At 38.1% G+C, this 13,393-nt stretch overlaps 3 protein-coding genes across 4 annotated transcripts; 1 reads left to right on the top strand and 2 right to left on the bottom strand.

Annotated features, from left to right (window-relative positions):
* Positions 1–288: 288 nt before the first annotated feature.
* Positions 289–3,816, bottom strand: si:ch73-109d9.3 (zinc finger protein 568). Its single transcript, XM_020941298.2, has 4 exons — positions 3,174–3,816; positions 2,259–2,380; positions 2,061–2,166; positions 289–1,986 (listed from the first exon to the last, which is right to left on the bottom strand). The coding sequence occupies exons 1-4, from the start codon at positions 3,445–3,447 to the stop codon at positions 983–985; spliced, it is 1,506 nt and encodes a 501-aa protein (XP_020796957.1). The 5' UTR covers positions 3,448–3,816; the 3' UTR covers positions 289–982.
* Positions 3,817–4,113: 297 nt separating this feature from the next.
* si:ch73-109d9.2 (uncharacterized protein LOC565042 homolog) lies at positions 4,114–7,726 on the bottom strand. Of its 2 annotated transcripts, none has more exons than XM_020941284.2 (4): positions 6,828–7,726; positions 6,639–6,742; positions 6,469–6,565; positions 4,114–6,215 (listed from the first exon to the last, which is right to left on the bottom strand). In XM_020941284.2, the coding sequence occupies exons 1-4, from the start codon at positions 7,105–7,107 to the stop codon at positions 5,182–5,184; spliced, it is 1,515 nt and encodes a 504-aa protein (XP_020796943.2). In that variant the 5' UTR covers positions 7,108–7,726; the 3' UTR covers positions 4,114–5,181. The 2 variants fall into 2 exon arrangements, with proteins under 2 accessions (XP_020796943.2, XP_055013761.1); XM_055157786.1 differs by having other exon boundaries at positions 4,114–6,206.
* Positions 7,727–8,025: 299 nt separating this feature from the next.
* On the top strand, positions 8,026–13,348 carry LOC110175146 (uncharacterized). The gene is made up of 5 exons (XM_020941259.2): positions 8,026–8,521; positions 9,106–9,197; positions 9,289–9,358; positions 9,441–12,031; positions 12,107–13,348. Exons 1-5 carry the CDS (start codon positions 8,257–8,259, stop codon positions 12,941–12,943), a joined length of 3,855 nt encoding a protein of 1,284 aa, XP_020796918.2. The 5' UTR covers positions 8,026–8,256; the 3' UTR covers positions 12,944–13,348.
* Positions 13,349–13,393: the final 45 nt, after the last annotated feature.

Here is a 13,393-nt window from a genome sequence, read left to right as displayed (position 1 = left end):
CAATAAATCTGTTAAATAATGTCCATGAATGTCATGAAAATTAACACACATCAAACATTACTGTAATTTTAAGAATCTAGAAAGTATTGGTTTGTTTTAATCTTCCAAATTGTTTAAACAATCTTTTATATATATTCCCAAAAGCATAGCAATTACAATTTGGAGATTTTATATCAGTTGTAAAAAAAATTGCCCTAGAGTTTCCAGTAGGCTACCTATACAGCTTTGTTCCTTTCATTTTAGTGGATATGTTTACTGTATATGATACTCGACTGTGGTTTGAGAACCTCAGTAGACATCAGCAACAACATCCATTAATCAAACCAGAGTTGGCAGTAAATGCAAACATAATTTAATATTCACAGAATACATATTTTAGATTGACTAGACACAAATAACATTTCATATCTCTCAAGTTGACTTTGCCTTTCAAAAGTTATGTTGAAACAAATGCTCTCAATACAGAAAAAACACAAGATGTTGTCTTTGATATGTATTTAAAAGGGATATATGGTAAAACTGGTTAAAAAGTATAAAAATAAAGCTCTACCAACCTCAACTCAACAACAATTGATTGCACTGCGCTGATTACAGTGTAACTGGACCAAACCACCACATACCAACTAGTTTAAATACCCACAACTACTTGGCAATTTGCATTCTATGTTTTCATAAAATCTAAACACAGTTTAAAAGGTTTTTGGATAGAGTACAGTTTTCTATCTTTCAGCTAATATTTCTGACCATATCCAGTCTTCTTACTAATTCAACTAAATCATAAGAAATCAAAAGAAGATTTTGTTCGCAGAAGTGAAAAGCCATGATTGGCTAGAATTGCTAACTGTCTAATATCTAGTCCATCATTGTTGTAGAAGGTGTATATGGAAAAGTGTTTGGTGCGCAACTGTTCAAAACAACACAAACACAGGTATTACAATGTCACAAAAATAACACATTTTCTAGATATATTCTAAATATGTTGTCATGCGTCTAGATGAATCCTCTGGTGTCGCTTGAGATTGCAGTTCTGAGTAAAGCGTTTGCCACAGGACGCACAGCTGTAGGGTCTCTCTCCAGTATGTACACGGCGGTGGGCTTTGAGGTTACTGAGTTTGGTGAAAGTGCGACCGCACAGAGCACAGCAGAAAGGACGCTCTCCTGTGTGTGTCAGCAGGTGGGACTTCAAGTTACTGGGATGAGGGAAACATTTACCACACTGTCCACAGCGAAATATTGGCCTGGAACCATCCAAGTGTGAGTTTAAATTAAGAGAAGGGTTTGTGTGAAGGGAACTTGGAGACTGCTTGATGTTGATCCACGGGGCACCATTGCGGTTAAGATCATGTTTGTCACCTCTCTGAACAGACAAGGACACAGGGGGAGGGGCAGGGCTTACACCCTGTAAGTGAGATACATTGCCTGGTGTGGTAGTGCCATTTGTCTGAATGGTTGAAGGTCTTTTAATTGACCGCTGGAGTGTATTTGACCTGAAACTTGAACTCCCTTTAGCCTTTAGAACTTGAACAAAAGACTTATGGTAAATGCGGTTTTGTTTTGATGTTCCTGTTCTAACGATGTGTTGTTTTGGCAAAGTTGAGCGCTCACAGTTGGGCATTGCTTTGTTTACAGTGTCTGTCGGCACCTGCTCAGAATCAACAATGACCTCCTGTTTTATAGCTACACCAAAAACATTAGAGGTTGGCTTCAGGGATCCAGGAATAACCTTTGCATTAGACTCCAACTTTGTTGTCGTTTTTTGTGATCTTTTGGCTTCACAATCATTTTCAGCCATAGAGGCCACTTTAAGCAAGGTATTCTTGCAACTGTGTATAGCAGCATTTGTCTCCTGTTGTCCATAAGCAACCACATATGTCGCACAAATTTGTGGGTCTAATTTTTGTTGGACAATGTGTCTCAATAACTCATTATTATTGTCTTGTAACTCAGTCCTTGCACTTGTAGTCTGGCAATCAGGTCGTACTTCCCCTAAAACACATTAAAATGATATTGATTAGTTATGCAATCACTGAAAATTAGCAGAAGAAATAATATAAGCTCACCAAGAGTAACTCTCCACTCCTCCAAAGTCAAAGACGAACAGGATGTTGGCTCAACAACTTCTTTCTTTATGTTGTCAATTAGTTTTACAGGGTCAGATGCATTAACCTTAATAAAAGATCAAAATATGCATGTGTAAGATGTGTTTAAAGTCTGCAGAGCACAAGTTTACAATTATAATATTGATATTGTTACCTTACCTGTGGCGCCCAAACTGGGCTGAAGGAAGCAGCCGTCTTTTCCAGTTCATGTATTAGCCCAGATTTACTTACATGGTTGCTACTATTAACATCATCAACCTTATGGCCTCCCCTAAGATAATCTGAAATAGAACACATTTAATAGCACAGTACTTAATTATATACAAGGACCACATGTATCTAAAATAGCAATTGACTATTAACTCAAGAATGCCTCCCCTAAGATTCATCTCTTTTATAGAATAGTAGTGGTCCCTGAGAGATTGTATTATACATATTTTATGTACTTGTAATGATTTGAGCTAATATCTCTTGTTGGTAGAACAACATTGGAAATTTTAGACCTTTCCTCAACTCAGACATCAGCTGTCACAGCAAGTGAAATTTATTATAGATGACACGTACAGAGACAAACCAACATTGTTACTGCCACGCTGCTCCACTGAGAGACAGAGGGGAATCATTCCTGCCTGTTGCCATCAAACTGCTGAACTCTGTGTTGTAAAAATCTCCCTGTATAATTATTTTGCAATATTCTGTTCATATCTCATTGTTGTATGTCAAACTGTATGAAGAGATGTAGATATGTTATGAGGGTACTTTTTTATTTTATTTTATTTTTTTTATTTAAGTTTAAATGTAAGTTTATTTTATTTTTACTGGGGGTCTCATTAATAGGTTTATTATAATTATTTTCTTTATGTTACTGATATTTACATTTATTTTTGATTGTGTCTAGTTTTCTGTTGTTTGGTTGCATGTCTGTAACAAAAATAATTTCCCCTTGGGCATGAATAAAAATTATTCTGATCATTTTGCATTACACTTCATTCATTTAACATCATCGTCAAATCAGTAACTGAACCATCACTTCCTCCACTAACCTAACCTAACGTTATAACACATGCATTTTACCTGTGTGTTCTTTTTGCTTTTCGTCTTCGTCCTTTATGGCCTCAACACACTCCTCAGTCCTCGGTTCATTGGCTCCTTGATCATTCAGCTCATTCTCAGTCCTCTGCAGCTGTGCCCTCAGTCTCTCTACCTCCTGGCCCCTAGCCTTCAGCTCCTGCAACAGACTGTCCTCCACCAGCCGGGTCACTTCGTACATGGCCGTCTTCACCACAGTCTCCATCACGTCTGACAGCTGGGTTTGGAAAGTCACTATCAGGGTGTCTATGTCCGCCATGACAGGGTCCCCTTGGTAATAAAGGTGCAATAACAAAAAACGCGTGATGGTAGATAACTGTAAGAGCCTCTAAATTGTTCGATGCTATTTCACGCCTATCTCTTGCCTACCTCAGCACAAAGTCCTTGGTAAACTTATCATAAAGGTTATCATTCACTTTAGCCTTGTGAAGCAAACAAGCATCTCCCAAAAATTAGCATTGCATCGCACGGACGATATTGAAATACATAGGTCCCCGTAGGAATTATATAGCTGGTAATGTCTCTTTCTGTCTCTAAATAGTACATTTATGTAAATATCTCGTAGTGAGATAGCTCCTCTTCATGTGTTTTGTATTTAAGCTCACGTCATTTCATTCCAATACGGTGTCTCTGCAGAGTCAAAATTAGAAAACGCGTTTTTTCTTCTCTTCCTCTTGACAATGGTCCAGCAATTTTTCGCGGAAATCATGTGCTGCCCCCCATAGTCTAGGCAAGGCTGAGAAATGTTTTTCTATCTGCAAATATTTTAATCGTTACGTCGATCGAAAATGCGGTGTTTTCTTGCAGTAAATAATACAATAATCGCTAGCCTATACCAGTAGAATTAAGTCTACAAGTACATTTTTGTTTTAGTTTTGTTTCAGAGAATCATTAGAGAATATGAATACACTACTTGACAATCACACAAAAATCTATTTTTTATTTCATTTTTGATTAAAATAGTTTCTTTCATAAAGTTGACTCTGAAAAGAAATAATATAAAAAGCCAGATCAATTACACCAAACACAAAAAACATAACAATGCAGGCATTATAAAACAAAATCACAATATCAAATATTTAGAGACATGAAAAAGTATTGTATAGAGTCAAAACTAATTATAAAAAACTTCCCACAATTAAGGCGCACTTTCTGGTGGTGGATTTGCTTGTCTCCATGGAGATTTGCTTGCATTGCGCCACTGTATCGCATTAAACTCATCTGCCTTGCATTTACTTTATTTTAGGTGTTTTATTGCTCAAAAACACATTGGAAAAAAATGCATTCTTACTATGAGTAGACCCATTTCTTCACATATCTGATAGTTATTTTGGCCAGGTAGTGTTAGCTTGCTTACCTTTCACAGAAAGAATTTATTTGATATTTGATATTAATCTCTGAATATCTGTGAATCCACAAACTCATGATAATCAGTCTTGAGGTACTCCCCCTGTAAGGTTCAAATTCATCCAGCAGCCCAAAGACCAATGACAGAGCAGCACTGAAGTTAGTGCAGGACCCAAAGGCGAAGCGCCTAAGCGAACTACAAACAACCATGGCCACTTCATCTTATTTTAGCCAAAATACTGACTATTTTGTTTTTGAAAAATGTGCAGAAGGTCTGCACTTTGTGCATTTGCAGACAGGAAAATGTCTGTGTTGTCCTCTCAACTAGAGAAGCAAAAGATTTTTTGGTTCTTGTTCCACTGTTGTGACACTTCCACCAATCAAATTAAAATATTTGTCTGCACTGTCCCGATCATATTCAGCAAGAGCCATTCCAGACTGATAAATTTGTAAAACTAAATTCAGAGTGTTATATATATATGAAACTGGCATGAGCTAAGTTAGCTAGCTGCTTGTTTGCATGAAGATAGACGAGTTTACTGCTATATAGTGGAAAATTTACGGCAAAGCAATAACTTCTCCATACAGACAAGCAGGTGGCAGATCCTCCACCAGAAAATGTACACAGTGCACCTTTAATAAAGTATTACTGATCGGGCGCATGTTTTCGCTGATGTGATTTCAGATGATCAAGCCTTTTAAAGCTGAGTCCACAAACAAGGCAGCAGTATGGCCGTTCTCCTGTGTGTGTTCGCTCATGTACCTTCAAAATATCCGCCCGAGTGAAGCTTTTATCACACATAGAGCAATGATGAGGCTTCTCTTGTGTGTGTATTCTCTGATGTAATTTCAGATTCCAAAGACGACTAAATTTGTTCCCACAAACTGCACAACTATATGGCTTGACCCCCATATGCTCACACTTGTGTTTCTGTAACTTGAACAAAGATGTAAATGCCTTACCACAGTGGCCACAAAGATGCGGCCCTTGACTTTTGAGGTTACAGTTGCGAGTGAATGTTTTACGACGTTGGTTGCATAAATATGGAAGGCCTTTCTCTGGCTCTTTGTGCGTCTGCTTGTGTGCCTTCAGAGTAGCAGAGTCAGGGAAAGTAGCAAGGCACAAGTTACATGTATGTAGTCCATTTTCCATAGTCTGTTGCTGCAACATCTCAATCATATGAGATATATCTGTGATGGTATTTGTTTCCCCAAGCATGTCATTTGATCTATCTGAAGGCATAGTACCAACACAGTTAAGCTCATCCCTTACATTTTGATCTGAATCCACACAATCAGAATTTATATTGTTTGGATCTTGCAGGTGTCCATCCTCATTTATTAGTAAACAGTCAATGTCTTCACTAGGGGAAGACCAGGTCCCGCTATTTTCTTTTCTTTCAACTGTCTGACATGTTTGAGGTTCATCTGCTGTGTCTTCATATTGGCCCATATATACAAGGTCATCATCATCGGCATTGTCTATGCCAGTAACATTTGTATCTTCATAGCTCAAGTTGTTCATGTTGTCCATGTCATAACGGTTTTGAAACAAAGGGTCAGATGAATGATCCGTGTCACCATTTTGTTCAGACTGTTTCTGTTCAAAGGTGTCTTCCCAGTTGAGTGTGTATTTAGAGTCACTCAGTTGGCCACTTGATCCAGGAATATTGGGTTCATCTAAATGAATAAAGGGAGAAGTTTGAGGAAACCGAGGAATATGATGCATTGCTTATTGAATTACTTTTTTACTGGTAACTACCTGTCAGTGTCTGACAAATATATAAAAAAATAATAATAATAATCAATGACAGGTTAAATCTAGACATGCTAATCTAACAGTAGAGTGTGAATGGAGTGAAGGTCACATGCAAATTATACAATAAAAAGTGTAATGCAGTTATCACTTGTGTAGCCCAGATACTGTACTTACCATCACTGCTGTCCCTTTTCAGAGCAAACTTTGACATGTCCTGAAGATCTGAGGACCTTTTCCCTCTATTCAGTTTTTTACTTTGGGCACATGTGGACTGTTATTCAGAAAAAGCAGAGTATGTCAATAGAATAGTAACAGTGAAATGTTATCAATCTTGTCTGTCCTACCAAGGAGGCTTTGGGAGAGTTTTTCACTTCATCTTTTACTTCCTCTTGTGTCTGAGGACTGTTGACGTCTTCGGACATTTCACTTTCTTGTTTGACAAGTGATTCTGTATAAAACAATTGGGCATTGGGTTAGTCATAGTCACATAACATAAACAGTAGTGACAAGACAAATACACGTCATACTTTTACCTGTCTGCACTTCTGTGGTCTGCTCACTTGACGCCTGCTGCCCTGCTCTTGTGCCCCTGCAGTTAGCACATCTCTGGTTGGCGTCTGCCTCTCTTTGCTTCATTCGACTCTCAGACAACTGGAGTTTTCTTTGCAGAGTCTTCACCTGTTCTTTGCAGCGGGTGACCTCTTCTAAGAAAGTGTCCTCCACCAAACGAGTGATCTCAAACATTGCAGCTTTAAACACAGCTTCCATCACCCCAGAAAGTTGGGACTGAAACGCTACAATTGTCTCCGCCATATTTCATGGGAAAGGACTCACTCCTGCTAAACTTTCAAATTGGACCCCAAAACGCAAACCTGAGGCAAAGCTGCTTGTATTCATTTAGCAATGCAACTTATTAGCTAAAGAAGACCTACGACGTGTTTCGAAACAAGTGCGTCTTCCCGCGGAAAAATACAGCCCCACATATACAAACAATGTAACAAATCAATTACTGAAAACGTGTTCTATCTAACTTTACGTTTTCATCTGAATAAAGTGTTTTTAACGCAGGATTTGCGCTCTTCTCTGTGATTTCTCTCAGAATTCCGTAAACAATCGCACTTCCGGAAAGTACGGCAACTGTATCGGGACAAGTCGCAAACCAGATCCACAGATGCAGCAACTCCTGCGGCCTGTGAAAGACATATCTTACCAAAAATGTAATTCTCGTGCGCAAACCTACTCTGAACTTTCCACATTCGTTGTTCTTTTGGATGAACTAAATATTGGCACAAAGTAGGGCATAAATGATGCGCAATCTTTGGTGCAAAAACAACTCGTGCGTGAGTAGTCTGCATTGCTATTCCGTACAGGCAGGGGCAGCACAGGACTGGACACCTGTCGTCCCCACACGCAGTGTAGAAGAAAAACAGGAGAAGACCATAAAACGGAAATATAAAGATCTATGTGGAAATATGAGTATTATTATCGCGTAATTTAAGTAGGGGCAGATATAATAGACTGTAGTGCACTCACTAATGTGTGATTAGTGCGGTGCGAATTCTCGCTGACGAGCTGTGAATTTACAACTTGACAAAGAAGGAAATTCCCCAAAACCTGAAAAAACTTTTAACAGACCGCTTCGTTTTGTTAATTTCAAGAAAATGCCTCAATATGCGAAATCTACAATTTTGAGTAGTTGACTTTTTGAGTAGTTGACTTTTTGTTTAACTGTTTAACTGTTTAACTCAAGATAATTTCTTACACCGTCCTCCACACCAGTGAGCGGCGCAGTTCCACCGATCCACAAACCGAAACACAAAACCAGCACCAGCACCTCGGCGTGTTCACGGCGAAGGCAGACATGTTGACCGTGTTCGTAGTAACAAATATTCGCAACAAACTATAGACACTCAACGCAAAAGACGCCTTTCTTGGAATTTACAACACATACTAACCTTAAAGATGTCGACAGTTGGCATAAGGAAGAGGTACACTTCTGCTATGGAGAGGATTATAAAGAACGCGGTGTCCGAGAGCGGTAAAGTTTTGGAGACCATCATTGCGGAGCTGAAGGCTGAAGTGCTGAGAGTCAAGAGTGAAAACGAGAATCTAAAGATCAGATGCAGTCAGTTTGAAGAAGTAGTGAAAAAACGCAGTATTTACAGAGAGACTGGGACATCTCCTGAGCCCTATATTATTGAGAGGTGCGACAAAGCTGTCCAGTGTGGTGAGTCATATTACTCACTCTTCAATCCCGCCTGTTTTATTTAATCTTTTATGGTCTTATATTTACACATGTATATATAAAAAGTTCTACATAGCAGCTGCTTTCATCTTAGACTAAGGAAAAACACGTAGCTTGAGCCTACCTATTTAACAATTGAGCTAAATGTGTTTGACGAGCTTTCTGTTAATATCTATCAGTGTAAAATTCTTCTTAGTATATCACATGGCCAACTGGGTAGTTGGCCATTTTAAAGAAAATTACATATATTTGGTCAATCCTCTGTAATTGTAACTTTATTAACAAGCATATAACAACACTTACAAAAGCTCATCCTTGAATGCTCATTTCATGACTTGTCCTGGAGTCAGCCACTAGATGGAAGTAATGTGCCATTATCTGATACTAAAGGGGCGCTGTCTGACAGATTTTCATATCTACGTGGGGAAGTGATACACAATTGATAATAAAATACAGTAATTATTATTATATTAATCATGTTACTTTATCCTATGCGCAAACAGACACAATTGTACTACTTTTTTGTAGATTTTTTTTTTTTAATCTCCATGTGTTTATGTTCACAGAACTTGCTTTCCATCAACCTGTAAACATGGATCCAAATATCTCAGACAACGAAACACAAAGTGAATGTTCATTTGGGCCTCATTATGAAAAGGTACATACTTACCACATTTCAATTTGAAATGTCACGGTTAGCAATATATGATATAAATACTGTTATTGTTATATTTATGTGTTAATTTCAGGAGTGCTCTAATGATTCTTTTTCATTCATAAATATGAATGAAGCTGAGCATGTTACTTATGACTCACTTGGTAAGTCATGCTGTATTTAACTTGAACTAGTCGCTGAATGAAATATTAAAATACGCTGATTTAATATTATTACTGTTTTTAGATATATCAGATGAAACCCCACATGAAAAGTCATTTGACCAGGAAAGAAACACAAATGACGACAAACCCAAACAGAAAAATAAGGAAAGCATTAAATATTCTGAAACATTTAGCTGCCCATCAGACCAAGTAATTTTAACCACATCTCCACAAGTTGAACTGATTGAAGAGCATGAAAGCTGTTATGAAACTTCTGAAATGGAAATACAGGAAACGTGTCAAGAGGATGTTGGCATTGATTGTGCTAAAACGGATGAATCCTTTTTGGAATGCCAAGTAGAAAGCCAAAAAGAAGTTAACGAGAGAATAACTATTTATATGCAAGAGGAAATCTCCACAGTAAAGGATGGTGTAACTTGTGAAAAATCCAAACCAAAAGATTCATGTGTTGTTGCTCAGCAACAGATTGAGATAACAGAGATGGAAGATGAAATTGATCCACAAAGCAAACTTTATTCATTTGAATTGAAACCTGACAATGTTTCTTCAGCTATTACAACAAATGCTGACCAGCTAATAACTCCGTCAAAAGTGGCCGCCTTAACAGTTACTCCTACTGGACCAGAAATTGACAGTACAGCATTTCAGTCCTTGTCTACTGAAGATCCACATGCAAGAAAAGCACAGAAAATCTCACAATCTCTGAAGTATCCATATTTTTTGAGAAGGCAGAGGTGCACTTCAGTAACCTTGGAAGATGCCATGCTTTTGCTAGACGCAGTCAACCTACATGAATTTAAATCCTCAACCCCAAAGAAAGCCCAAACTAAGCATTCTTTAAGACATGCAACAACAACAAGAAAAAGACGTAACAACCCAGAAATAACGCAAACTTTTGTATCAGATACAAAAAATTTAGAAGAAAATGCATGTCAGTCTGAAACTGTACAGCCACAAATGGCAGAAGCTATAGTAGAAGGTTGCCCTGCTAACATGGGTAAAGAGGGGCAACAACATAATCAGGAAACTACCTCACTTACCATACCATCACCACTTCAAGCTGCCATAGATCACAGCATTCTTATGGTAACACCTACAACACTCAGGGCAGTTACTGAAACGGATTCAGTTAGCATGGACATTGAGGACCACCAACATGATCTTAAAATTTTGACTTTGCCCACCCATCAGTCATCTGCTACTGCTACGACTAATACAACTCCCAATACAACACTGACAAAACAAGGTGAAGATATGCAAGTTGTAAACAACAACACCGCTATCATGTCCACTGATGGCCAAGGACATGATCAGATAACCACTACTACTCCTGCTTTTACTGTTGAACCAGATTATGTAGTACAACCAATAATTCGAAGTGTAACACCTTCAAAACAAGATGAAACCTTTGAAGCAGTAGATCTTAATGAATACCCAATTGAAAGTGTGACAACCTGTGTGGATACTGTGCTTTTGTCAACATCAACTGAGCTGGCTGAAGTGGCACATGCTACAGCAGACGAGACTCAAAATAATATGGTTGACGTCACACCTCCCTCTGTTATGTTACCTCCAGAATCATTAATACAGTCTGAATCTGAGCAAACGCAAACAAAAGTTGATGAAACAGAAAGTGTTGCCCCGATCAGTGTCCATTCATCTCTTGACATTGAGAGCCAAGAAAATGACATTACATTTTCTCTTGGAGATTTACCTCCAAAACCACCACTTAACCCTGTAACTCAACACACCCTCCTTCTAAAAATGCCAGGAGAAACAGGTGATAAATGTGACTCGGTTCTTAAAACCATTACTTCTTCATCAACTCTGTCTCCTGCTCAGCTCAGTGCTGTTGTGTCAGCTGTCCGTTCAGCTCAGAACACAAGTGTATCCACAGGACCTTTGGCAAACATACCCAGTGGCAAAAAGGCACTTGTAGCTGTTCCTTTTTCACTTAAATCTGTAATGAAGCCACATCATAAAATTATAGTAATACCAAGACAATGCAAAATCTCACCATCACAGTCGATAACAAAAGATAAGTCAGTTGTACTGAAAAAGAAACTACAAACAGATGCAACTACTACTGTCATTTCGAATGATGTTAATCTAGTCCCTGGTACTGGTGACGATAATACTACTCTTGAACTAGACAAGCAGCAATTGGCATCAGTAACTACTCAGGCACTTCCCGAATCGTTAGATAGTTTGGAAATTGAACAAAACTCCCCTGTTCAAGAAAACTTCCCATGCAAAAACACTGCACAGGTTAAATTAAATAGGTTGCCATTTCCAGTATCATCGGCACAAACTGTATCTGTCGCCAACATGTCACCGCTTGAAGAGAAAAATGCACCAAACGGCTCATCAGTAAAAACAATAAATTCAGAAACTGCTACAAGTCAACCTGCAGCCCAGCCACTTCAAGATGATTTAACCAGTACTGTAATTGACACCTCTCCTTCTAATTTGTCCAGTAAGCATGTTCAAACATCTCCTAAATGTAAAATCAAATCTACTAGCCAGTCAACTACTATTGTGCGGCTTTCACCTGTTGTGTCCAATGATCACTCATACCCTCAGCACCGCATGACCAAATCCCAATTCTTGGCTAAGCTGGAAGTTTCACCTGTCACTCAAGATTCAGAAAAGGTCTGTATTGAAAGATCCTCTACAATGTTCCCGGTAGAAAGTGTAATATAATTACTTCTTTTTACTTGTTTGCAGGCTGGCTCAAGTGGGAAGGATGTCCCTAAAGCTTCTCTTGTGGATCGGCTTAGAAGTCACCTCAAAACTCATACAAAAACTACAAAAAAAGTACAAGATGGCCTAAATCTCACAATGAAGACTACAGATTTCATACCAATAAACCAAGAGATTTCTAGTCCTGACCAAGAACAACAGAGTGAAAATGTGAATTTGCCAACCACTTTAGCTTGCATTGATGACAATAAATCTGCTTGTCCAAATATATTTAGAAGTCCTATTAAAACCTCCCCAGTTACCAAAAGGGTTTCAAACGTTAAACAGGTTAAAATTAAAAATAGTCCAAAAACTGATCAGATGACACCAATTAAGCCTGTCAAGAAACGTAGATTGAAAAAGGGAGGAGCAAGCAGTGAAAATATCCTTTTACGAGGTAATTTATCTCCAATGCGTAATAAACTCATCAATAGCAATGCACTGTTAAGTTGCGTAAGAAAGGGCTTAATGAAGAAGTCATTTTTATGCAAGTTTTGTCGAAAGGAATTTGTCAAAAAGAAAGACATTGAGGAGCATATCCAGGTGCATGTTGGAAAGAAACCATTTCAGTGCAACATTTGTCATAGAAGGTTTTCACGAACAATGGAGCTTTCAAGACATCTGAAGAGACACAACGCTGAGAAGAAATACCAATGTACATCTTGTGGTAAAGCATTTATTGAGTACAACAATTTAAAAAGGCACACATATATTCACACAGGGGAGAAACCATACTCATGTCCACACTGCCCGAGGGCCTTTACACAATCAGGCCACATGAGGACTCATATTAAAAATCACCATAAAGACACTCAACGTTAACTTGAGATTTGCAATAGATCACCAAAAACATTTTGTTGACAAGGCTTGTGAGATGGACTCTCAAGCTGTTGTTACTGGGTGGTTGAGGGAATGTTCTGATGTAAACAAAAAAATCTTTAAAGTAATATTGAATTTTAATTATGTGCCTTTTTGTTACAGATGGCATACAGTGTTATTACCATTGCATGTTGTTTTTCTGCAGTTTAAAATGCTTTTACTCTGTTAACAGAATGTGAGGTTTACAGTAAATCTGTATTGACTTATTTTACTTGTTCACAGTAAATTGATAATTTGGCTAAATGTAGCCTATAGTGTTATTTTTGTTTTTGTATTATTGCTTTTGTCATACTGTGTGTATATTGTAATATATTGTTTATTTTTCAAAGAAAAAAGCTTGAATTCCTATTGATCCGGTATTGGTGAATTTTGTTATTGGCAGGATAGTTTAGT

Source organism: Boleophthalmus pectinirostris, unplaced genomic scaffold (genome assembly GCF_026225935.1).
Source record: "Boleophthalmus pectinirostris isolate CB_2022bp ecotype Guang Dong unplaced genomic scaffold, ASM2622593v1 HiC_scaffold_22, whole genome shotgun sequence".
NCBI classification, from domain to species: Eukaryota; Metazoa; Chordata; class Actinopteri; order Gobiiformes; family Gobiidae; genus Boleophthalmus; species Boleophthalmus pectinirostris.
This window is presented reverse-complemented; position numbering and strand designations above follow the sequence as displayed.

What these genes read in the sequence shown, in the direction of transcription:
- si:ch73-109d9.3 (XM_020941298.2), bottom strand. Translation starts at nt 3,447, where the DNA reads ATGGCGGACATAGACACCCTGATAGTGACTTTCCAAACCCAGCTGTCA. An exon ending in AAAGCAAAAAGAACACACAG is followed by an intron (nt 2,381 to 3,173) that starts GTAAAATGCATG and finishes GTTCTATTTCAG; the next exon opens with ATTATCTTAGGGGAGGCCAT. An exon ending in GGAGTGGAGAGTTACTCTTG is followed by an intron (nt 1,987 to 2,060) that starts GTGAGCTTATAT and finishes AATGTGTTTTAG; the next exon opens with GGGAAGTACGACCTGATTGC.
- LOC110175146 (XM_020941259.2), top strand. Translation starts at nt 8,257, where the DNA reads ATGTCGACAGTTGGCATAAGGAAGAGGTACACTTCTGCTATGGAGAGG. An exon ending in CGACAAAGCTGTCCAGTGTG is followed by an intron (nt 8,522 to 9,105) that starts GTGAGTCATATT and finishes TTATGTTCACAG; the next exon opens with AACTTGCTTTCCATCAACCT. An exon ending in TGTTACTTATGACTCACTTG is followed by an intron (nt 9,359 to 9,440) that starts GTAAGTCATGCT and finishes TACTGTTTTTAG; the next exon opens with ATATATCAGATGAAACCCCA.
- si:ch73-109d9.2 (XM_020941284.2), bottom strand. Translation starts at nt 7,107, where the DNA reads ATGGCGGAGACAATTGTAGCGTTTCAGTCCCAACTTTCTGGGGTGATG. An exon ending in GACCACAGAAGTGCAGACAG is followed by an intron (nt 6,743 to 6,827) that starts GTAAAAGTATGA and finishes TGTTTTATACAG; the next exon opens with AATCACTTGTCAAACAAGAA. An exon ending in ACTCTCCCAAAGCCTCCTTG is followed by an intron (nt 6,566 to 6,638) that starts GTAGGACAGACA and finishes TCTGAATAACAG; the next exon opens with TCCACATGTGCCCAAAGTAA.